Genomic DNA, 25193 nt, shown 5'->3' with positions numbered 1-25193 from the left:
AGAGCCCAGCTGTGATGGTTTGGGGGTTACCCCGCCCCTCCCACACTTTTGAATTTGCCCCAGCTAACTCAGACGGACCCTGGGAATATAGATGAAGCAATTTATTTACAGCTAGCAGAATTTACAAGCAGCTATTTACAATATATACAGTTATATACAATTATATACAGAAATATACAAAGGATAAACAATACAAAAGCACAACTCCCCTCCCAGAAACCAAGGTCCCCAGGAGGGGCTCTCAAACCACCCCAACACCTCCCCCCGGCCCTCTCAGCCTTACCCCAGTTCTCAGGAAGAAGAGAGGTGCAGCCAAGAGGTTAGGGAGCAAGGTTAGTAGGAGCAGGGTTAATGAGATGTGACCAGGTCTAAGGCAAAAGCAAGAGTGAGAAACAAAATGGAGAAAAAGTCTTTCTTCTTCCCAGAGCTCTCAGTGAGACTGTGAGAGAAGTTGACATCAATTGTTTTTCATTTCACTGCCCATTATCTAGTTCTGTTACCAAAACATTCTAGCTTGCTTCAAACTAGCACAATCCACCCCTGTCTACTTCGCTCAGAGTATCGCTGAGAATTATCCAATCTAATCTAAACCAATATTTACACTAAGACAATATATACAAGTTCAGTTCACACTTCAATCAAGATGTAGGTGATTCAAAAGCTCAGAACAGGGACTCCCAGGTGATGTTGGGTTCGTGCTCACGTACTGTAGATTCTGTCGTAGATTCTCTCAGTGTTGGGCGCCGATGTTACCTAGAACAGAAAACTCCTAACAACTTAAATTTAAACTCTCTCAGCTAAGGTTAAATTTCTCTGTGGAATACACTGGATTTCACCATTCTCCTGCATTACCCAGTATGTATGACCAGGACTTTCAGCAGAAACCACCCCTCGGACAGGTTTCCCTTCGCCCGAAGGAGAAAATACCCAAACAGTTTTCCCTAACAGATTCTTTTCACGTACAACAGGAACTTTATCACCATCTACTGTTTGGACCAAATCTGATTGTGCAGGTCCTGCTCTGTTTACTGAACCTCTACTATTTACCAACCAGGTAGCTTCTGCTAAATGTTTGTCCCAGTTTTTCAGAGTTCCACCCCCCATGGCTTTTAGGGTGGTTTTCAGCAAACCATTGTAGCGCTCAATCTTCCCTGAAGCTGGTGCATAGTAGGGTATGTGATAAATCCATTCAATACCATGCTCTTTGGCCCAGTTTTTCACAAGATTGTTCTTGAAATGAGTACCATTGTCTGACTCGATTCTCTCTGGAGTTCCATGTCTCCACAAGATCTGTCTCTCCAAACCAACAATGGTGTTACGTGCAGTAGCATGTGGAACTGGATAGGTTTCCAACCATCCAGTGCTGGCTTCTACCATCGTTAGCACATACTGCTTGCCAGAACGTGATCGAGGTAAAGTGATGTAGTCAATCTGCCAGGCTTCACCATATTTGTACTTTGACCATCTCTCACCATACCATAAGGGCTTGATTCGCTTAGCTTGCTTAATAGCAGCACAAATGTCACAGTCATAGATGACTTGGGTGATAGCGTCCATGGACAAGTCAATTGACCTATCGCGAGCCCATCGGTATGTTCCATCTCTGCCTTGATGTCCAGATGAGTCATGGGCCCACCGAGCTAAGAACAACTCACCTCGGTGTTTCCAATCAAGGTCAATGTCAAGTTCAGAGTTGGTATCAACTTGAGAAATCTTAGCAGCTTGGTCTGCCTTCTGGTTATGTTGATGTTCCTCAGTGGCTCTGCTCTTAGACATGTGTGCATCTACGTGCCGCACCTTCACTGGAGTTCTCTCCAGCCGTGCATCAATGTCCTGCCATAGATCAGCACACCAAATAGGCTTTCCTTTCCTCTGCCAACCATTCTTCTTCCAGTCCTTCAGCCAACCCCATAGAGCATTGGCTACCATCCACGAGTCGGTGTAGAGGTAAAGGATAGGCCAATTCTCACGTTCAGCCACATCAAGAGCAAGTTGAACAGCTTTTACCTCAGCAAACTGACTGGATTCTCCTTCGCCATCTTTCGTTTCGGTAACTCTCCTGGTTGGACTCCAAACTGCTGACTTCCATATTCGCTTGTTCCCAACAAGACGACAGGAACCATCTGTGAACAAAGCATAGTTCTTTTCCTGATCAGAGAGATCACCATAGGGAGGAGCTTCCTCAGCACGAGTTATTTTCTCCTCTGGAGGTTTGGAACAGTCTGTGCCTTCCGGCCAGTTGGTGATCACCTCCACCAGACCAGGTCGGTCAAGATTACCCATTCGTGCTCGTTGGGTTATCAAAGCCATCCATTTAGACCAGGTTGCATCTGTGGCATGATGTGGTGATGAACCTTTGCCCTTGAACATCCAGTTAAGAACTGGCAGTCTAGGAGCTAAAAGCAATTGTGACTCAGTTCCAATCACTTCAGAAGCTGCTTTCACTCCCTCATAGGCTGCTAGAATCTCTTTCTCAGTTGCAGTATAATTTGCCTCTGAACCTCTGTAACAACGTCCCCAGAAACCAAGTGGACGACCACGTGTCTCATTTGGAGCTCTCTGCCAAAGACTCCAAGTTGGACCATTGTCACTGGCAGCCGTGTACAGAATATTCTTAATGTCTGGACCAGATCTCACAGGACCCAGGCCCACTGCATGGACTACTTCTCGTTTGATTTGATCAAAGGCTGCTTGTTGTTCAGGTCCCCACTCGAAATTGTTTCTCTTACGAGTCGCATCATGCAGAGGTTTGACAATCTGACTGAAACCAGGAATGTGTAGTCTCCAAAATCCCACCACACCAAGAAAAGAAAGTGTGTCCTTCTTACTGGTGGGAACTGCCATGGTGGAGACTTTGTTGATCACATCCTGAGGAATGTAACGGCGACCATCCTGCCACCGCACTCCCAGAAACTGAATTTCTTTGGCAGGTCCTTTGACCTTGTCTCTCTTAATGGCAAAACCTGCTTGCAACAGAATGTCAATGATTTTGTTACCTTTCTCGAAGACTTCCTCAGCAGTTTGGCCCCACACAATGATGTCGTCGATGTACTGGATGTGCTCTGGAGCTTTACCTTTCTCCAGTGCATTGTGGATGACTGAGTGACAGATGGTTGAGCTGTGTTTCCACCCTTGAGGCAAACGATTGAACTGGTACTGGATTCCTCTCCAGGTGAATGCAAACTGAGGCCTGCACTCCTTTGCTATGGGAATAGAGAAGAAAGCATTAGCAATGTCTATGGTTGCATACCATTTAGCCTCCTTCGATTCCAGCTCGTACTGGAGTTCCAGCATGTCCGGCACAGCTGCACTCATGGGTGGTGTCACCTCGTTGAGGGCACGAAAGTCAACTGTCAGTCTCCAGTCGCCCGTAGGTTTGCGCACAGGCCAGATGGGACTGTTGAAAGGTGAATGAGCTTTCTCGATGACAGCCTGACTCTCCAATTGACGAATCAGCTGATGAATGGGCAACAAAGAGTCACGGTTAGTTCTGTACTGCCTATGATGGACAGTTTGAGTTGCAATTGGCACTTCCAGGTCCTCTATGTCATGATGTCCCACAACTGCAGATTCATCAGAAAGTTCAGGTCTAACAGACAATTTCAACTTATCATCCTCAATCTCTACAGATGCTATTCCAAAAGCCCATTTGTGACCCTTAGGATCTTTGAAACATCCTTGTCTCAAAAAGTCAATTCCCAGAATGCAAGGCGCATCAGGACCAGTTACAATGGTATGTGTCTTCCACTCTTTACCAGTTAAACTGATCTCAGCCTGTATCTTAGTTAACTCTTGAGATCCACCAGTGATTCCAAAGATAGAAATGGACTCTGTCCCTTTACAATTTGATGGCAATAAAGTACACTGGGCACCTGTGTCAACTAAAGCCCTGTATTTCCGAACTCTTGAACTGCCAGGCCACCTAATGAATACATTCCAATAGATTCGGTTCTCTCCACTATCCCTTTCCTCCTCCTGGCTGGAGGCAGGGCACCCCTAATGCTGAACATGGCATGTAGGGTGTACACAATGATTGGTGTTGTTGCGAAAGGAACTGCAACTGTTGGAACAATTGCAGTTGCTCTCAGGAGCTGAAGAAGTGACAGCTACTTTTCTGGCATTGCTGCCTCTGTTTCTGCCACTCTGCAGATCCCTGACCCTCTTTGAAAGAGCTGAAGTAGGTTTACCATCCCATTTGTTCATGTTCTCACCGTATGTGTCACGCAGAAGTATCCACAGTGACGCACGTGATTGCTGCTGTCTGGGTGGAATTTGTCTCCTCCTGGGCTGGAATTGCCTTGCAGGAGGTGGGCGTCTGTTCCTGACTGCAGAAACATGCACCCATTCAGATGATGCAGGAATGGTATCTTTTACCAGATTTTTGAGATCCTCCTTCAGTTCTTTCATGCCATTTCTAATGCCATTCTCAATACCTTCCTTAAGCTCTGTAGTCATAGTCTTTATGGCACAGATTATACCAGAATGTGACAAGCTATCCTCTATCTGCCTGAGCTGGTCAGTGAATTCACCAACAGTGAAAGATCTTCCATTATCACTCCTTGCTAGAAACTTACTGGCCAAGATGTTAGCATAGGATGAAGGAGCAAGCTTAATCAGCTTCTTCATGAGACCTGTTCCCAAAGGAATATCGTCAGGCTCATGAGTGCCATGATCTCCATAAAGCACTTCCTTCACAGCAAACTCCTTCAGAAGCTTAATTCCCTGCTCAACAGTGTTCCACTTCTTGGCAGCCCATGGCAAATCATCCCGGGAAGGATATCTCATAGCCACAGCCAACAGAAGGCGTGTCCACAAGCTAACCCTACCAAGAGGACTTGCCAGGTGTTTGTCCACTCCACTCTCCTTAGTGAGTGGTCCCAGCTGCTTGGCAGACTTGTCTCCTACCTGCAGAGCATTAGCACCAATGCCACGGCATCTCACTAGCCAGCTTAGGATTGGCTCACCTGATTCCCTTGTGTATTCCTTCCTCACTTCCCTGACCTCTCTGAGTGGATCCTTGGAGCCTTGGATGTCATCTTCCTCCTCTTCTTCCTGTTGTTCTGGTGGTGCCGGGCCTAACACAATCTTCCTCATAGCATTCCTAAACTCATTGGAACCATCCTCTCTCCTGGCAGCTAACCTCACAGCACTCCTCTCACTTGAGTATTGTTGTCTCAGCACATCTACAAGGTCTTGTAGACTAACTCCTCCTCCTCTTCCCCTTGCTGATCACCAGAGGTCCCCTCTCTTACATCCTCCTGCGAACCACTCTTTGTCTTAGCTTTTGCCTTAGCAGGTGCCAGAAGGGCCTGAGCAGCAACAGACTTGGATGTGTCTGCTGGAGGATTTGAATCTTTAGGAGTCTGACCTGGAGAGTTTGTATCCTTAGGGGTCTGACCTGGAGCATTTGAATTATTGGAGGTCTGACTTGGAGCATTTGTATCCTTAGGGGTCTGACCTGGAGCTTGTGAGTTCAAGTCTGCCTTGCTTTTAACAGGAGGATTTTTATTCTGGTCTGCTGGCTGGGGGTTCAAATTGGCTGAGCTGGTGTCATTAGGATTTGGACTGACTGGGCTAGTGTTACCAGCACTAGTAGGATTGTTTGCCTGTCCTCCTGGGATGCCTGCCAACCCTGAGGTGTTTTCATTTTTACTAGGAACATTCTGATTTTGGGTATTTGCCTGTGTTCCTGAGGCTCCTGCTAAACTCTGCGGCTTGTTTTGGTTATCCTTATCATTGTTTACGTTATTGGCAGGAACACTGGCTGTGTTCCCAGCACTTGGAGAAGGAGGGGCAGAGGCTGGCAAGGGGGAAGCCGATGACTGTGTTCCCTTGTTTTGCTGTGAAAGAGACTGCTTCTGAGACACAGAATTCTTCCTAGCTCTTACAGAAACTGGTTTTGAATTTTTCACCAATAATGCCAGAATTAATATGAATATTAAAATCATGAGGCAAATATTAAAAATTGTTAGAAGAAAAACAGTTTTACAAGAGCATGTACCTAGGCAAACAGTTGGAATTCCTGTCTTAGGCTGAATAACTCTCATTAGAGCCATATTTAAAGCAGAATTTCCATTGATTGTCACATTATTCACAAGAGCTCCTGTAATATCCTTGGTGATATTCTCAGAGATATTAAAACCAGCATAACCAAGAATAAAATCACCCCAGCTCCAGAACATATCTGAAACCTTAGCTTTAGCCTTATTATAAGCCAGATCAATGAAATAAGCAACAATTTGAGCTTTTATCCAATTAAATGCCAAGTAAACAAAACCAGACCAAAGCAATGCCCCAACCAAATACAATAGCTGCTTGATTAGCTTCATCTTAATTCCCAGAGCTAATTTCCACTCACTGAAATATCTAGCCCCACGTTGGGCGCCAATTAAAAAAAATGTGATGGTTTGGGGGTTACCCCGCCCCTCCCACACTTTTGAATTTGCCCCAGCTAACTCAGACGGACCCTGGGAATATAGATGAAGCAATTTATTTACAGCTAGCAGAATTTACAAGCAGCTATTTACAATATATACAGTTATATACAATTATATACAGAAATATACAAAGGATAAACAATACAAAAGCACAACTCCCCTCCCAGAAACCAAGGTCCCCAGGAGGGGCTCTCAAACCACCCCAACACCTCCCCCCGGCCCTCTCAGCCTTACCCCAGTTCTCAGGAAGAAGAGAGGTGCAGCCAAGAGGTTAGGGAGCAAGGTTAGTAGGAGCAGGGTTAATGAGATGTGACCAGGTCTAAGGCAAAAGCAAGAGTGAGAAACAAAATGGAGAAAAAGTCTTTCTTCTTCCCAGAGTTCTCAGCGTAACTGTGAGAGAAGTTGACATCAATTGTTTTTCATTTCACTGCCCATTATCTAGTTCTGTTACCAAAACATTCTAGCTTGCTTCAAACTAGCACACCAGCCCAGAGCCAGAGCTGCTGCAGGCAGTGAACATCACCTGTGGGGCCAGGCTGAGGCAGCTGGGGCTGGGAGCTGGCAGCAGAGCAGCCTGAGGGCTGCCCTCAGTGCTGTGCTGAGGATGTGCAGGGCAGTGTGGGCAGGACACAGGCAGGCTCTGGCCAGGGGTGGCCAAGGGCAGCACAAGGGGCACTGGGGGCAAGCTGGAGCAGAGGAGGTGCCAGGGGAACAGGAGGGGAAACTTTGTCAGTGTGAGGGAGCCTTGGAGCAGGCTGCCCAGAGAGGCTGTGGAGTCTCCTGTGGAGACTTTCCAGACCCTCCTGGATGTGTCCCTGTGTGCCCTGCCCCAGGGTGAGTTGTGGCAGGGCAGGTTCAAGCTGGATGTTAGGAGGAAGAGTGATTGGCATTGGAATGGGCTGCCCAGGGAGGTGGTGGAGTCTGTGTGGCTGGAGGTGTTGCAGCCAAGGCTGGCTGGGGCACTGAGTGCCATGGTCTGGTTGGTTGGGCAGGGCTGGGTGCTAGGTTGGGCTGGCTGAGCTTGGAGCTCTCTGCCAACCTGCCTGATTCTGTGACTCTGTGATGCTGCTCTGGCAGGGAGCTTGGCCTGGCTGATGTGCAGAGGTCCCTTCAGCCCTGCCATGCTGTGCTGCTGTGCAGGGGCTGATGGCTGCCTGTGCTTTCTCCTAGGTGCATGTTACTACGATGCCAACCAGTCCATGTACGTGTTCGGGGGCTGCACCCAGAGCAGCTGCAATGCTGCCTTCAATGACCTCTGGAGACTTGACCTCAACAGCAAGGAGTGGATCCGGCCCCTGGCATCAGGTGAGAGCTGGCAGAGGGCTAAATCCATCACCACTTCATCCCAACTGGCCTCAGCCCTGGGGCTGGCTGCTCTGATACTGCAGAGCAGGGCTGGGGAGGAGCAGCTGAGGGAGCTGAGGATGTTTAGTCCAGAGAAAAGGAGGCTGAGAGGAGACCTTCTGCCTCTCTACAGCTGCCTGAAGGAGGCTGGAGCCAGCTGAGGGTTGGTCTCTTCTGCCAAGGGGCAAGACACAGGACAAGAGGAAATGTCCTCAAGTTGCCCCAGGGCAGGTTTAGGTGGGAGACTGGGAAAAAATTCTTTCCCTGCAAGGGTGGTCAGGGATTGGAGCAGGCTGCCCTGAGAGGTGGTGCAGTGCCCACCCCTGGAGGTGTTAAAGAAATGAGTGGACACAGCACCTGGGGCATGGGTTAGTGACCATGGTGGTGTTGGGCTGATGGTTGGGCTTGATTGATAGCATCTTAGAATGGTTTGAGTTGGAAGGGACCTTAAAGATATCCAGTTCCAACCCCCTGCCATGGGCAGGGACACCTCCCACCAGCACAGGCTGCTCAAGGCCTCATCCAGCCTGGCCTGGATCACCTCTAGGCAGGGGCAGCCACAGCCTCCCTGGGCAGCCTGTGCCAGTCTCTCCCCACCCTCACACTCAACAATTTCTTCCTCATCTCCACTCTCCTTCTCCCCTCTCCCAGCTCACAGCCGTTGTCCCTTGTCCTGGCACTCCCAGCCCTTGTCAAAAGTCCCTCCCCAGCTCTCCTGGAGCCCCTTCAGGTCCTGGAAGGCTGCTCTAAGGTATCCCTGCAGCCTTCTCTTCTCCAGGCTGAACTCCCCCAACTCTCCCAGCCTGTCCCCATGGGGGAGTTTCTCCACCCTCTGATCATTTTGTGGCCTCTTCTGGAGCCCCTGCAGCAGTTCCAGGTCCTTCTCCTGTTGTGGGGATGCAGTGCTGCAGGTAGGGGTCTCACAGTCTTGAAGGTCTTCATGATTCTGCATTTCTGTGTCTATTTTGTCACACTCTGGCTGCATTCAGGCCATAGTCTTGGGGTTTTGATGCAGCCAGGCTGGGACCAGAGTGTCTGAGCAGCCAGGCAGAGAGGGAGCTGGGGGTGCTGGCAGAGAGGAGCTGAAGAGGAGGCAGCAGTGCCCAGGTGGGCAGCAGAGCCAATGGCATCCTGGGCTGGCTGAGGAGCAGTGTGGGCAGCAGGACAAGGGAGGTTCTTGTGCCCCTGTGCTCAGCACTGCTCAGGCCACCCCTGGAGTGCTGTGTCCAGTTCTGGGCTCCTCCATTGCAGAGAGCTGCTGAGGTGCTGGAAGGTGTTGAGAGAAGGGCAGCAAGGCTGGGGAGGGGCCTGGAGCAGAGCCCTGTGAGGAGAGGCTGAGGGAGCTGGGGGGGTGCAGCCTGCAGCAGAGGAGGCTCAGGGCAGAGCTCATTGCTGCCTGCAGCTGCCTGCAGGGAGGCTGTAGCCAGGTGGGGTTGGGCTCTGCTGCCAGGCAGCCAGCGCCAGAAGAAGGGGCCCCAGGCTGAAGCTGTGTCAGGGCAGGTTGAGGCTGGATGTTGTTAGGAAGTTGTTGTCAGAGAGAGTGATTGGCATTGGAATGGGCTGCCCAGGGAGGTGGTGGAGTCTGTGTGGCTGGAGGTGTTGCAGCCAAGGCTGGCTGGGGCACTGAGTGCCATGGTCTGGTTGGTTGGGCAGGGCTGGGTGCTAGGCTGGGCTGGCTGAGCTTGGAGCTCTCTGCCAACCTGCTCCATTCTATGATTCTGTGAATCTAGGCCAGCACCACTCTGAGTCTGGAGCAGCCACTCGGGGGTGGTTCTGTACCACACAGGATGAGTGATGCTTAGAGGTGGCCACAGGAGCCTGTACTGAGCAGAAGTGTAGTGCCAGAGCTGAGATTTGGTGCTTTGTAGTCACTTTGCTGGCTGCCACTTGAGGCCCTGGGAGGAGTGGAGGAGGCAAGTCCGTGCTGGCTCCCCGGAGCAGCAGGAGAGCGTGGGAAAGCAGGTACACTCCTGCAGTGCAGGCACTCAGGGCAGGCCAGGAGGAGGCCACAGGTTGTTTCCCACACTGCTTCTTGTCCTCACAGTGTCACACACAGGCACTGCTCCTCCATCTGCTGCTGAAGTTGACTGAAAGAACTTCTGTCTCCAAGCAGAAGAATTGGAGGGAGGTAGTCAGGATTGCAGCACCTGTGGCAAGTAATGGAGAGCAGGATGAGGAGAGGGAGCTCAGCATCCACCAAGCACTCTTTGCTGACTTCAGCAGCTCTGAGCAGTTCTAAGTCCTCCCAGATCCAGATGTTTCTGTGCCCTGCAGTTATCTGGGAATTAAATTGGATGTCACTTTGGAATCCTGGAATTTCCATGGCCTGATGGGATTCAGAAGGGACCTCTGCAGATCATCCACTCCACCACCCCCTGCTAAAGCAGGGCACCCACAGCAGCTTGCCCAGGAGCACAATGCCATGGGGGATATGGCAGCTCTCCAGAGGAGACTCCACAGCCTCTCTGGGCAGCCTGCTCCAGGCCTCCAGCACCCTCACACCAAGGAAGTTGCTCCTCCTGCTCAGGTGGAACCTCCTGGGTTCCACTTTGTGCCCTTTGTCCTGTCCCTGGGCACCACTGACAAGAGTCTGGCCCCAGCCTCTTGCCCCCCACAGCTCCTCCAGCTCTTGCTGAGCATTGCTCAGCTCCCCCCTGGGGCTGCTCTTCTGCAGGCTCTCAGCCCCAGGGCTCTCAGCCTTTGCTCCTCACAGAGCTGCTCCAGGCCCCTCAGCAGCTCTGCAGCCTCCCCTGGACTCTCTCCAGCAGTTCCCTGCCTCTCTTGATGTGGAGAGCCCAGAACTGGACCAAACTCTCCAGATGTGGCCTCAGTAGGGCAGAACAGAGGGGGAGAAGAACCTCCCTCTGTGCCCTGCTGGCCTCTCCCAGGTCCTTCTCCTTGGAGCTGCTTCCCAGCAGGTCACTCCTCACCTGTACTGGTGGAGGAGTTGTTCCTCCCCAGGGGCAGGACCCTGTGCTTGCCCTGACTGAACTTCATGAGGTTCTCCTCTATGCAGCTCTCTCCAGCCTGTCCAGGTCCAATACTAACACCTAAGGTGATGCTTGATGACCACTTGGTGGGTGGAAATCCACACAGCTCTTCATATCCACATGTCCACTGTGTGCTGGGCTGCAGCCAGAGCAGTGTGGGCACAGGGCAAGGGAGGGGATTCTGCCCCTTGGCTCTGCTCTCCTCACACCCCACCTGCAGTCCTGGGGGCAGTTCTGCAGCCCCCAGCACAAGCAGGACATGGAAGGGTTGGAGCCAGCCCAGAGGAGGCCACCAAGATGCTGAGAGGGCTGCAGCAGCTCTGCTCTGAGCACAGGCTGAGAGAGTTGGGGCTGTGCAGGCTGGAGAGCAGAAGGCTTGGAGGAGAGCTTGGAGTGGCCTTGCAGGATCTGCAGGGGGCTGCAGGAGGGCTGGGGAGGGACTATTGAGAAGGTCTGGGAATGGCAGGAGGAGGAGGAGGAGGAATGGGTTTGAAGTGGCAGAGGGGAGATGGAAAGTGGATGTGAGGAAGAAGTTGTTTGCAGGGAGGGTGGTGAGAGACTGGCACAGGTTGAGGGTGGTGAGACACTGGCAGAGGTTGAGGGTGGTGAGACACTGGCACAGGTTGAGGGTGGTGAGAGCCTGGCACAGGTTTCCCAGGGAGGTTGTGGAGCACAGAAGCACCCAATGTGATCAAAGATCACATTGGGTGCTTCTGTGCTCCACAACCTCCCTGAAGGTGTTCAGGACCAGGCTGGATGATGCCTTGAGTGACCTGTTCCAGTGGGAGGTGTCTCTGCCTATGGCAGGGGGTTGGAACTGGCTGAGCTTTGAGCTCCCTTCCATCCCAAACCGTTCTCTGATGCTGTGATTCCACCGTGTGCTGCCTACAGCTGAGGATGAAATAGACTTGAAGGAGGAAGAGAACAGAACAGCAGCTTCACAGATGCCATGGGGTTGGAAGGGACCCTCAAAGCTCATCTTGTGCAACCCTCCTGCACTCAGCAGGGACAGCTTCAACTAGAGCAGGCTGCCCGAGGCTGCATCAAGTCTGATCTTGAATGCCTTCAGGGATGAGGCCTCAACCATATCCCTGGGCAACCTGTTCCAGGATTTTACCACTCTTGTTGGGCAGAAATAATTCCTCCTCATATCCAAAGGTGATTCTTACATTTGTGGAATGGTTTTGGTTGGAAGAGAGCTTCAAGTCCATCCAGTTCCAACTTCCCTCCCATGGGCACCTCCCTCTAGCCAAGGGTGCTCAAGGTCCTATCCAGGCTGGCCTTGAACAGCTCCAGGGTGTTCACCACAATGGCCAGTTGGGGCTGGAATCTCTCCAGAGAAGGAGACTCTACAGCCTCCCTGGGCAGCCTGTGCCAGTCTCTCCCCACCCTCACTCTCAACAATTTCCTCCTCATCTCCACTCTCACTCTCCCCTCTCCCAGCTCACAGCCATTGTCCTTCCTCCTCCTGGCACTCCCAGCCCTTGTCACAAGTCCCTCCCCAACTCTCCTTCAGGCACTGCAAAGCTGCTCTGAGGTCTCCTTGGAGCCTTCTCTTCTCCAGGCTGCAGAGCCCCAACTCTCCCTCTCCTCTGGACCCTCTCCAGCAGCTCCAGGCCTTTCCTGTGCTGTGTGCACCTGACCTGGAGGCAGTGCTGCAGATGAGATCTGAGCAGAGCAGAGGAGCAGAATCCCCTCCCTGTGCTGCTGACTGCACTTCTGTGTTGGGAAGCTTGTGAAGGTGTCTGACACCTGAGTGCTGGCCTGGTGAGGAGAGGTTGTCTCTGCCAGGAGGTTGCAGTCAGGTGGGGTTGGTCTCTTCTGCCTAGGGTCACAGGCTCACAGGATGGCAGGGGTGGGAAGGGATCCAAAGAGCTCATTTAATCCAACCCCTCTGCCAGAGCAGGACCAGACAATCTAGGTCGGGGCACACAGGAACACATCCAGACAGGGCTGGAAAGGTTCCAGAGAAGGAGACTCCACAACCTCTCTGGGCAGCCTGTGCCAGGGCTCTGGGACCCTTCCAGTCAAGAAGTTCCCCCTTGTGCTGAGCTGGAACCTCCTGTGCTGCAGCTTCCATCCATTGCTGCTTGTCCTGTGCCAGGGAGCAGTGAGCAGAGCCTGTCCCCCCCTCCTGACCCCCAGCCCTCAGATAGTTCTAGGCATTGATTCAATCCCCTCTCAGTCTTCTCTTCTCCAGACTCTCAGCCCCAGGGCCCTCAGCCTCTGCTCATCAGAATCACAGAATCAGGCAGGTTGGCAGAGAGCTCCAAGCTCCTCCAGCCCAACCTAACACCCAGCCCTGCCCAACCAACCAGACCATGGCAGTGCTCCAGTCTCCTCACCATCCTTGTTGCCCTCTCCCTCATCTCAAAGGCAGAGGAGAGGCCATGGGTAGCACAAGGAGGACACTGAGCCGTGCAGAGCTCTGCTCTGGCCCAGGCTCTCTGCTCCCCAAGGCCCAGGAGCTGCTCTGCTGCTCCGAGCACAGGGCGCAACTCGCCCAGCGCCTCCCCCAGCCCAGCACCCAGCTCTGCTCCCTCACTCCCTTGGCATTTCACAGCTTCCCACTGCCTCCCTGACAGCTCCCTCTTGTTAAAGAAGGGCTCCTGTGGGAATAGGTGTCAGAGTGAGGTCCCATGGGAAGATCCCCCGAGGAGATGTTTCTGCTGGCTGTCAGGAGTGCCTGGGAGCCAGATGGGATCGCAACTGAAACCGGAGGCAGGCTGAGCACACAGAGCAGCCTTGTTCCTGCCCCTGCAGAGCAGATGAGTCACACCCCCACCCCCCCACACCCCCCAGCTTGTGGTTTCTTACACAGAGCTGCTGCCTCTTTTTGGGTGCCCTTCAGCAGAGGGGTTGGCAGCCACTGCCTGAGAAAGAATAGAGCCATAGAATCAAACGGGTTGGAAGAGAGCTCCAAGCTCCTCCAGCCCAGCCTAGCACCCAGCCCTGGCCAGTGTAGAATCAGGCAGGTTGGAAGAGAGCTCCAAGCTCACCCAGTCCAAACTGTCACCCAGCCCTGGCCAACCATAGAATCAGGCAGGTTGGAAGAGAGCTCCAAGCTCACCCAGTCCAAACTGTCACCCAGCCCTGGCCAGTCATAGAATCAGGCAGGTTGGAAGACAGCTCTAAGCTCATCCAGCCCAACCTAGCACCCAGCCCTGCCCAACCAACCAGACCATGGCACTCAGATGATGTTGAAAACCTCTCTGCATCCATCTGCTGCTCTCCTTGGCCCCTCACCTCCCTCAGAAATGATCCTAACCTAGGTGCAAGTCAGACCCCTATGGCATGGGGGTTGGAACTGGATGAGCTTTAAGGTCCTTTCCAACCCAACTCCGTGAGACTAACCCCAGGGTGTTGGGTCAAGGAAGTTTCACTGCTTCTCACTCCACCTTGTTGATCATAGAATCATAGACTCACAGAACTAACCAGGTTGGCAGAGAGCTCCAAGCTCAGCCAGCCCAACCTAGCACCCAGCCCTGCCCAACCAACCAGACCATGGCACTCAGTGCCCCAGCCAGCCTTGGCTGCAACACCTCCAGCCACACAGACTCCACCACCTCCCTGGGCAGCCCATTCCAGTGCCAATCACTCTCTCTGACAACAACTTCCTAACAACAGCCAGCCTCAACCTGCCCTGACACAGCTTCAGCCTGGGGCCCCTGGTTCTGGTGCTGGCTGCCTGGCAGCAGAGCCCAACCCCACCTGGCTACAGCCTCCCTGCAGGCAGCTGCAGGCAGCAATGAGCTCTGCCCTGAGCCTCCTCTGCTGCAGGCTGCACCCCCCCAGCTCCCTCAGCCTCTCCTCACAGGGCTCTGCTCCAGGCCCCTCCCCAGCCTTGCTGCCCTTCTCTCAACACCTTCCAGCACCTCAACAGCTCTCTTGAATTAGTGACTGGAGGGGGCAAAAGCCAGAGAGCTTTGAACATCAGGAGCCAGATGGAAGTAAAAGATGGAATGAGAGTGATTTGGAGCTGAGGAGAGCTTGGAGTGGCCTTGCAGGATCTGAAGAGGGCTGCAGGAGGGCTGGGGAGGGACTATTGAGAAGGTCTGGGAATGGCAGGAGGAGGAGGAATGGGTTTGAAGTGGCAGAGGGGAGACGGAAAGTGGATGTGAGGAAGAAGTTGTTTGCAGGGAGGGTGGTGAGAGACTGGCACAGGTTTCCCAGGGAGGTTGTGGAGCACAGAAGCACCCAATGTGATCACATTGGGTGCTTCTGTGCTCCACAGCCTCCCTGAAAGTGTTCAGGACCAGGTTGGATGAGGCCTTGAGTGATCTGTTCCAGTAGGAGGTGTCTCTGCCTATGGCAGGGAGTTGGAACTGGCTGAGCTTTGAGGTCCCTTTAACCTAAGCCATCCCAAGATCAGTCAGAGAATGGTTTGGGTTGGAGGGGACCTAAAGCTCATCTGGTCCAAGCTCCCCTGCAGTCAGCAGGGACCTCTGCAACTGGAGCAGGTTGCTCAGAGACCCAAACAACCTGACCTGGAGTGTTTCCAGGCTTGGAGTGTTTCAAGAGCTGTGTGGGCATGGCTGAGTAAATGAAGTGGTGGTGAGAAGTCCTATCAGAACCCAGAGCCACTTCTGCAGTGGTCAGGCACTGGCACAGGCTGCCCAGGAGGTGGTGGAGTCCTCATCCCTGGAGGTGTTCAAGAAGAAATGTGTGGCCATGCTGTGGCTGTGGCACCTGGGGACATGGTGTGGTGGCCATGGTGGGGTTGGCCTGGTGGTTGGCCTGGGGTTGGCCTGGTGGTTGGACTGGAGTTGGCTTGGTGGTTGGCCTGGTGGTTGGCCTGGGGTTGGCTTGGTGGTTTGACTGGAGTTGGCTTGGTGGTTGGCCTGGGGTTGGCCTGGTGGTTGGCCTGGGGTTGGCCTGGTGGTTGGACTGGGGTTGGCTTGGTGGTTGGACTGGGGCTGGCTTGGTGGTTGGACTGGAGTTGGCTTGGTGGTTGGCCTGGGGTTGGCCTGGTGGTTGGCCTGGGGTTGGCCTGGTGGTTGGACTGGGGTTGGCTTGGTGGTTGGACTGGGGCTGGCTTGGTGGTTGGACTGGAGTTGGCTTGGTGGTTGGCCTGGGGTTGGCCTGGTGGTTGGCCTGGGGTTGGCCTGGTGGTTGGACTGGAGGTTGTGGAGTCTCCTCTGGAGCCTTTCCAGGCCTGTCTGGATGTGTCCCTCTGTGATCTGTGTCAGGTAGCATTGTCCTGCTCTGGCAGGGGGGTTGGACTCAATGATCTCCTTGGGTCCCTTCCAACCCCTAACACCCTGTGACCTGTGGCCTGTGACTGTGATCTCAGAGGGCTTTTCCAAGCAAAACAGTTGTGTGATTCTTCCCCCTCTCTGGTCAACCTGGGCCAGCTGATCTGGGCTAGGGCTACTTAAAAGAGGCATGCAGGTGGTGCAAGGGTCGTGCTAAATGCCTCGGACGTGGCTCAGGTGAGCTGAATGCACTCCCTCCCTTTCTCTCCTCTGAAGGGCTTTTCCAGGAGCCTTTGGTGGTGGTGGTGGTTGTTCATAGCTGTTTTCAGTTGGGTTTTCTTCCTCCAGGCACTGGATGACATCAGAGCTGGGTGATCCAGCAGCAGCCTGAGCTGCCTGGCTTCGGCTGGCAGTAAACATTTAGCCTTCAAAGAAAGAACTGAGCTGTGATTCTTCAGTCTGGGAGATGGAAGAGGCAGATAATTGCTTCTACAAAGCCTAATTTTTGAGGTTTCCAAGTGGGTTTTCTTTTTGCTTAGATCTAAACCAGTGGCAGCAACTTTCTACTTACTGGGCTGGAGCAGCACAAGAGAGTTGCTGCCCAATTTTCGTGTCGTGGGGCTTAGAAAGCTCCACCAGGCTTGGGGGGAAGGTGGCAGGATCTCTGTTTTAGGAAGGTGAACAGCCTCTGAACTCTTCTCCCTCAAGCTCTTAGAATCATAGACTCACAGAACTAACCAGGTTGGCAGAGAGCTCCAAGCTCAGCCAGCACAACCTAGCACCCAGCCCTGCCCAACCAACCAGACCATGGCACTCAGTGCCCCAGCCAGCCTTGGCTGCAACACCTCCAGGCACACAGACTCCACCACCTCCCTGGGCAGCCCATTCCAATGCCAATCACTCTCTCTGACAACAACTTCCTAACAACAGCCAGCCTCAACCTGCCCTGCCACAGCTTCAGCCTGGGGCCCCTTCTTCTGGCCCTGGCTGCCTGGCAGCAGAGCCCAACCCCACCTGGCTACAGCCTCCCTGCAGGCAGCTGCAGGCAGCAATGAGCTCTGCCCTGAGCCTCCTCTGCTGCAGGCTGCACCCCCCCAGCTCCCTCAGCCTCTCCTCATAGGGTTTGTGGCCACTTTGGAGCTCCTTCCCACCTCCTCCACTCCCACATGCTCGTTGTGCTGGAGCAGAAGGGGACTTGCTGATTGTTATCCTGTGTTATGTGGGATGCCTGCAGTGTTCTCCCAGGGTAGGTGGTCCTGGGATGTCTTTCTCCTTGTGTTGAGGATGCTTTTGCCTTCATTTGCATGATTAGCCCAGGCCTTTCCTTGCCATGTAACTTATCTGCACGTTGGAGAAGCTGATGGTTCTGGGGGTGGTTTACACTGGAGTCTGTTTATCCAGCTAGAGGCAAGGGTTAGTCTCTGCTCCTCTCAGTCAAGTTGCAGCATGCTGATCTCACAGGCAGGATGACTTTGATGGCCATGGTCCTCTGGTGCTCCCCAAAACAAGCCCTTGTGCTGCTGAAACAGCCCCAGAAGACACCAATCCCCCTTTGAGATGGAGGCTCCCAGGTCTGAGTGCAGGAGGTGATGAAGCAGCCCTAAACTAAAACCCTTTTGAGATGGAGACTCCCAGGTCTGAGTGCAGGAGGTGATGAAGCAGCCCTAAACTAAAACCCTTTTGAGATGGAGGCTCCCAGGTTTGAGTGCAGGAGGTGATGAAACAGCCCCAAAGGAACCAAAACCCCTTTGAGATGGAGGCTCCCAGGTCTGAGTGCAGGAGATGATGAAGCAGCCCTAAACTAAAACCCTTTTGAGATGGAGGCTCCCAGGTCTGAGTGCAGGAGGTGATGAAGCAGCTCCAAGGGAAACCAAAACCCCTTTGAGATGGAGGCTCCCAGGTCTGAGTGCAGGAGATGATGAAGCAGCCCCAAAGGAACCAAAACCCTTTGAGATGGAGGCTCCCAGGTCTGAGTGCAGGAGGTGATGAAGCAGCCCCAAGGGAAACCAAAACCCTTTGAGAGGAGGCTCCCAGGTCTGAGTGCAGGAGATGATGAAGCAGCCCCAAGGGAAACCAAAACCCCTTTGAGATGGAGGCTCCCAGGTCTGAGTGCAGGAGGTGGTGCAGGAGCTGCAGAGACTCCTTGTGAGGGCTTTGGCCTGGGGTTGGTGCTGCCTGGAGCTGCCTCAGCCAGGATTGGGCCCTGGAACTGCTGTGTCAGTCAGAGGGGGAAGGTTTGTCCTATCCATGCTGCTCTGTGAGGCACTCTTAATGTAATCCCTTCCATCTCTGTGCAATGAACTGCTGGCAGGTCCTGGGAGAGGCCACCTCAACCATCAGCACTGACCCAGACCTTTTACTGTCATCTGTGTGCCCTGTTTGGGTCACCCTGGGGCTGCAGAGGATCCTTTCTAGGCAGAAGTGAGAGCATGTCCCCAGGCAGCTCTGCTCTGCCCTGCCTGTGCTCCTGCAGCCCCTGGGGCTCTGCAGACCTTCTCCCTTCCTGTGTTTGTTAGTTTGTGTTCCTTGGCAGCCCTCAGCTTGGCCTCTGTCTCCCAGACCCAGGCACTAAACTGGGAAACAGCTTCATAAATGCAGGGGAAAGCTGCTGGTGGTTCTGCCTGTGCTGCCAGGGCCTTGCAGGCAGAGGCTCTCTGTTGCAAACTGAGCCCTTTCCTTTGCTCACAGAGGAGTGACAGCAGAAAGGTGAGGTCTGTGCAGGACAGGGACACTTGCTGGAGCCCCATGGAGTCTGCACATCACAGCTCACAGATGTCAGGGGTGGGAAGGGACCCAAAGAGCTCATCCAGTCCAGCCCCCTGCCAGAGCAGGACCAGACAATCCAGCTCAGGGCACAGAGGAACACATCCAGACAGGGCTGGAAAGGCTCCAGAGAAGGAGACTCCACAACCTCTCTGGGCAGCCTGTGCCAGGGCTCTGGGACCCTTCCAGGAGAGAAGTTCCCCCTTGTGCTGAGCTGGAACCTGCTGTGCTGCAGCTTACAGCATAAGAGGTTCCACCTCAACCCCTGCTCATTGTTTGTGCTCTGTTGTCTGCTCCCTCCAAGAAGGACACTGAGGGGCCAGAGTGAGCCCAGAGAAGGGCAACGAGGCTGGTGAAGGGTCTGGGAGAGGTGAGGCTGAGACTGGAGATGAGGAAGAAATTGTTGAGAGTGAAGCTAGGGAGAGCCTGGCACAGGCTGCCCAGGGAGGCTGTGGCTGCTGCCTCCCTGGAGGTGTTCCAGGCCAGGTTGGATGAGGCCCTGAGCAGCCTGTGCTGGTGGGAGGTGTCCCTGCCCATGGCAGTGGGGTTGGCACTGGCTGAGCTTTGAGGTCCCTTCCAACCCAACCCATTCTGTGACTCTGTGAACACCACTCAGTAAGTGTGCAAAGAAAATCCTCTCCCACTCGGGTTCCTCTTGGCTCTGTTCCTCCCCCAGGTCCTCTCCTGAGTAGGAGCTGCTGAAGTTTGAGGATCAGGTTCCCTCTTGTGAGCCCAGGAGAAGTTGCCTTTGATGGTGTTGTGGCAACAACACTTAACAGCCCAAAGGAGGTGGGAGAGAGATTCTGCTGTCACCTGCCCCAGGTGCTTGTGTCAGATGTGGTCCTGGCATGGTGGGAGGCTGAAGGAGAGCCCTGCCCTTTAGCCACAGAGTGTGAGCAGTGGTTTGCCCTTGACAGAGCTGTGGAAAAACCTTGCCCCAGGCAGGAATGAAACAAGCAAGGAGCAACAAAAGCTGAGCCCTCAGCATCTGCTAGGACACAGCAGCAAGTTTCCAAACCACTTGGTGGAGTTCCTTCATGGTCCTGATCTGCTCTCAGCTCCCTTGGTTGGAGCCTCCTTGGGGATCTGAGCTGCTCCCAAGGGCTGAGCTTCCCAAGGAAGGGGGATGGATGTTCCTGCAGCTGACAGCCAGCAGTCATCCAGCCCTCTGCATCCATGACTTGGTCCATGACACCCTCATGGGCAGCAGGAACTGCTCACAGGGCTTGTGGCTATGGAGTGGTCCAAGGGCTGGTTGAGGTTTGCTTGGAGCAAACAGAGGTTAGAGGGCTTGGATTTGAATCCCAACTGTGTTGGAAGATGTCCTGAGATGTTCAGTCCTTGGTGGTGGTTTCTGTCTTCTTTTCCTCTGAGACCTGTCACTGAAAAGCTCTGTCCTGACCCTGTTGTGGCCAGGCTGGATCAGTGGCCTGAGGCCAGTGGGGTGAGGTTCAACGAGGCCAAGGGCTGAGTCCAGCACTTGACCCACAACAACCCCAGGAAGGCTCCAGGCTGGGGGCAGAGTGGCTGCAAACTGGCCAGAGCACAAGGACCTGGGGGTGTTGGGCAGTGGCAGCTGAAGAGGAGCCAGGGGGTGCCCAGGTGGGCAAGAGGGGCACCAGCAGCCTGGCCTGGGTCAGCAAGGCTGTGGCCAGCAGGAGCAGGGCAGGGATTGTCCCCTTGGACTGGGCATTGGTGAGGCCACAGCTTGAGTCCTGGGTTCAGTTTTGAGCCACTCACTCCAAGAAGGACAATGAGGAGCTGGAGCAGGTCCAGAGAAGGGCAGTGAGGCTGGGGAAGGGTCTGGAGAGCAGGGCTGGGGAGGGGCAGCTGAGGGAGCTGGGGGTGTGCAGCCTGGGGGAAAGGAGGCTGAGGGCAGAGCTCATTGCTCTCTCCAGCTGCCTGAGAGGAGGCTGAAGTGTGGCCTGGAAGAAGCAATAGGACAAAAGGAAATGGCCTCAAGGGAGGTTTAGGTTGGGCATGAGAAGAAACTTCTTCACTCAAGGGTTCTCAGAGCCTGGCACAGGCTGCCCAGGGAGGTGGCTGAATCCCCACCCCTGGAGGTGTTTCAGAGCTGTGGTGCTGAGGGCCATGGTTTGGCCCCAGCCTTGGTGGAGTTAGGTGATGGTTAGGCTGCCCCAGACATCCCCATGGTTCTCTGATTCTCCCTGGCTGCTGGCACAGACAGAAGCAGTGCTCAGCTCAGCAGGCTGAGGCCATCCTGCTGCAGGCTGTCAGGCAGAGCCTGCTGCTGCCAGCTGAGGGCTTGCAAAGCTGCCACCCTTGTGCAGCCACACACAGCCTGCAGGGAGCAGGAGCTGGCCTTGCCTGCCTCTGGAAGCAGCAGCCTGCAGCCTGCTCTCCCAGGGAAGGAGCATCCTTCAGTGGAGAGTCTCACTTTCCTTAGCAGCCTTCCAGGGATGAGCCTGGAGCTTGGCTGGCTGGCTCCAAGCTGCAGCTCTCTGGAACTTGGGTGTTGCCCAGAGCTTTGGTGCTCCTGAGTCAGCCTGTGCCAGGCAGACAGGATGCTGGTCTGTGCCTTCCTTCACTGAGGTGGGGTTTAAAATGTGCCTCTGATGAAATCTGTGTCCTTAGTGAGGAACTTTCTCCACCTGGGTCACAGCAACCCCCTGGGGAGCTCCAGATGTGAGGATGTGTGGTTGGAGAGCTGCAGCTTGGAGAGGAGGGACCTGGGGCTGCTGCTTGGCACTCACTGCACAGAGGCAGCAGTGCCCAGCTGGCCAAGCAGGCCCCTGGCATGGTGGCTTGGGCCAGAAGCAGGGTGGGCAGCAGGGCCAGGAGGTGCCCATCCCCTGTGCTCAGCACTGGGCAGGCCACAGCTCGAGTGCTGTGCTCAGCTCTGGGCCTCACTGCAGGAAGGACACTGAGGGGCTGCAGCCTGTGCAGAGCAGGGCAGCGAGGCTGGAGCAGGACCTGGAGCAGCTGGGGGTGGGGAGGGGCTGAGGGGGTGCAGGTGCAGCAGAGGAGGGTGAGGGAGACCTCCTTGCTCTCTGCAGCTGCCTGCAGGGAGGTTGGGCAGAGGAGAGGGCAGCCTCTGCTGCTTGGTGCCAAGGGACAGGAGCAGAGGGAATGGTTCCAGGCTGCCCCAGGGGAGGCTCAGGCTGGATGCCAGGAAATATTTCTGCCCTGGGAGGGTTCTCAGACATTGGAATGGTCTGCCCAGGGCAGTGCTGGAGTCCCCAGCCCTGGGGGTGTTCAGCATTGGGGTGCTTAGGGCCATGGTTTAGTGGTGATCCTGCAGTGCTGGGCTGAGTGTTGGACTGGATGAGCTTGGAGGTGGCTTCCAGCCAGCTGTGTTCTGTGAACTATTGAAAGGGCAAGAGATGAAAAATCAGCAGGTGAAGGGGTTTGGATGAGGGGAAATGGCTTTGAGCTGGAAGAAAGGAGACAAAACTGAAGCTTAGGAAGAATTTCTTACAGTGAGAGCAGGCAGAAACTGCTCTGGTGGAGGCTCTCCCTGCCCAGTCTCTGAAGCTGTCAGTCTCAGCTGCCCTGTGACAGCTGACTGGCTGCAAGCCAACTCTGCTGCCACCAGCCTGGAGCCTTGGGCCCATTCCCACCTCATCTGTGGGCAGGTTGGCATCTTCAAAGCAACTCCTGCCTGCCTCCAGCACCACATTCCTGCCTTGCCAGGGAGCAGCAGCTTCATCCTGGTGTCCTCATGGCCCAGGTGAGGACCAGTCACTCTTTATTTCAGTTGCCAAACAGGCTCTGCAGCCCACACTCGAGCTGGGAGAGAGCAGTGAAGTCATGGAGTGACTCTGTGACCTCTGTGGGTGCTGGCAGCAGCTGGAAATGCTGCCCAGGTTTCCTGCAGTCCCTTTCAGCCCTCTGACTGTAGCTCCTCTGGACCCTGTGTCCAGTTCCTCTGTGTTCAGTTGTGGGCTCCTGAGTTGCAGAGAGATGTTGAGGTGCTGGAAGGTGTTTGGAGAAGGGCAGCAAGGCTGGGGAGGGGCCTGGAGCACAGCCCTGTGAGGAGAGGCTGAGGGAGCTGGGGGGGTGCAGCCTGCAGCAGAGGAGGCTCAGGGCAGAGCTCATTGCTGCCTGCAGCTGCCTGCAGGGAGGCTGTAGCCAGGTGGGGTTGGGCTCTGCTGCCAGGCAGCCAGGGACAGAAGAAGGGGCCCCAGGCTGAAGCTGTGGCAGGGCAGGTTGAGGCTGGATGTTGTTAGGAAGTTGTTGTCAGAGAGAGTGATTGGCACTGGAATGGGCTGCCCAGGGAGGTGGTGGAGTGGCTGTGGCTGGAGGTGTTGGTGCCAAGGCTGGCTGGGGCACTGAGTGCCATGGTCTGGTTGGTTGGGCAGGGCTGGGTGCTAGGTTGGGCTGGGTGATCCCAAAGGTCTCTTCCAAGCTGGTTAATTCTGTCCATCTGTGAGATCCCAGCAGCCTTTCATCTCTGAGGGCAGGAGTGGGCTTGAGTCCATAGGATGGATGCTGCATCTCCAGCATGGAGAGCCTGGAGGTCTGTGGACACTGCCCTTGCAGAATCATAGAATTGCTTGGGTTGGGAAAGGCCTCTGAGATCATCCAGTCCAAGCAGCAACCCAACCCCACCAAGGCCACTAAACCATGTCCCCAACTGCCACAGCCACAGGTTGCTGCAACACCTCCAGGGATGAGGACTCCACCACTTCCCTGGGCAGCCTCTTCCAATCTCTGACCACTCTTGCAGAGCAGAAACTGTTCCTCATCTCCAACCTGTCCCTCCCCAGCACAATTTCAGGCCATTTCCTCTCCTTCCATCACCTGACAGCAGGGAGAAGAAACCAACCCCACCTCATTCCAGCCTCCTCTCAGGTTGTTGCAGAGAGCAGCTCCCCTTGAAGCCATGAGCTGCCTCTCTGTTCCATTCCCAGCTGCACTCCACAGCTCCTTGGCTGCCAGCTCTCCTTGCTGGTGTGTCAGAGGAGGCTCTCAGCTGCTCAGAAGCTGCTCAGAAGGTCTGCAGGGAGTTTCTCAGGAGCCTGCTCAGATGAGAGCTGGTGACCTGACTGTGATCAAACCAGCAGCCTGCACATCTCTGAGAGCCAGGGGCTGGAGAAGGGCTGGGGTTTGTAATACTCTTATCTCCTGGGTGATGGCAGAGGGATTTATCCAGGCTTTTCAATCCTCCTGGACAGCATTTATCTCTCTAGAAGCTTTCTCCTGTCCCCCTAACCCTTCTTAAGTCACTTTCAGCATGGATCAAGCAGAGCAGCAGCTGAAAGATCCTTGATGTTTAACTTTGTCAGCTCCTCAGAGACAACTCCCTGGCTGCAGATCCCTCCAGAGATTTAAGGCAGGAATTTTTCCTACTGTTGCCTTTATCAGCCCCCAGGATGGATTGGAGAAATTTGGACCCTCTATGTGAGGCATAGAAGAAGCCTGCAGCAGGGCAAGGGAGGTTCTTGTGCCCCTGTGCTCAGCACTGCTCAGGCCACACCTGGAGTGCTGTGTCCAGTTGTGGGCTCCTCAGTTCAAGAGAGATGTTGAGGTGCTGGAAGGTGTTGAGAGAAGGGCAGCAAGGCTGGGGAGGGGCCTGGAGCACAGCCCTGTGAGGAGAGGCTGAGGGAGCTGGGGGGGTGCAGCCTGCAGCAGAGGAGGCTCAGGGCAGAGCTCATTGCTGCCTGCAGCTGCCTGCAGGGAGGCTGTAGCCAGGTGGGGTTGGGCTCTGCTGCCAGGCAGCCAGGGACAGAAGAAGGGGCCCCAGGCTGAAGCTGTGTCAGGGCAGGTCTAGGCTGGATGTTGTTAGGAAGTTGTTGTCAGAGAGAGTGATTGGCATTGGAATGGGCTGCCCAGGGAGGTGGTGGAGTCTGTGTGGCTGGAGGTGTTGCAGCCAAGGCTGGCTGGGGCACTGAGTGCCATGGTCTGGTTGGTTGGGCAGGGCTGGGTGCTAGGTTGGGCTGGGGGAGCTCGGAGCTCTCTTCCAGCCTGCTTGATGCTGTGATTCTGACTGTCTGCCAAGGGCTGGCTGGCAGAGTCACAGGTAGGACATGACCCCTATGTCATCTGAAACATATTTAAGTAGGTGGACCCCCCCACCCCCTCCAGGCCATCTACAAACCTGGAGGATGAGAATGCTGCAGCAAAACTGGGGACAGTTATTTGCAGCTCTCTGGGTAAATAGAAGGAGCAAAGTCAGCAAACAAAATAGGTTCTTGGGGTTGGGAGTCCATGAGTGGGCAAATAAAGAGCTGGGTGGTGATGGTGCTGAGCATCCAGGAGCTCCCAGGGAGTTTGCAGGGTAATGGAATGGGTTGGGATGGAAGAGACCTTCAGGATCATCCAGTTCCAAGCCCCCTGCCATGGGCAGGGACACCTCCACCAGCCCAGGGTGCTCAAGACCTCACCCAGCCTGGCCTTGAACAGCTCCAGGCAGAGGACAGCCACAGCCTCCCTGGGCAGCCTGTGCCAGTCTCTCCCCACTCTCTCTCAACAATTTCCTCCTCATCTCCACTCTCAGTCTC

At 54.5% G+C, this 25193-nt stretch overlaps 1 protein-coding gene across 2 annotated transcripts in view; it reads left to right on the top strand.

Moving 5' to 3' along the window:
• The window catches only part of FBXO42 (F-box protein 42), a 111403-nt gene that overhangs the window by 50861 nt on the left and 35349 nt on the right, over positions 1-25193 (top strand). For both annotated transcript variants that reach the window (XM_064172182.1, XM_064172180.1), the window contains exon 4: positions 7608-7742. In XM_064172182.1, the coding sequence (XP_064028252.1) occupies positions 7608-7742 (135 nt within the window). The remainder of the gene's footprint in view (positions 1-7607; positions 7743-25193) is intronic.

The sequence above is a fragment of the Pogoniulus pusillus genome, chromosome 36 (genome assembly GCF_015220805.1).
Source record: "Pogoniulus pusillus isolate bPogPus1 chromosome 36, bPogPus1.pri, whole genome shotgun sequence".
Lineage (NCBI taxonomy): Eukaryota > Metazoa > Chordata > Aves > Piciformes > Lybiidae > Pogoniulus > Pogoniulus pusillus.
The sequence above is the reverse complement of the archived record's forward strand: the minus strand, read 5'-3'. Positions and strand labels throughout refer to the sequence as shown.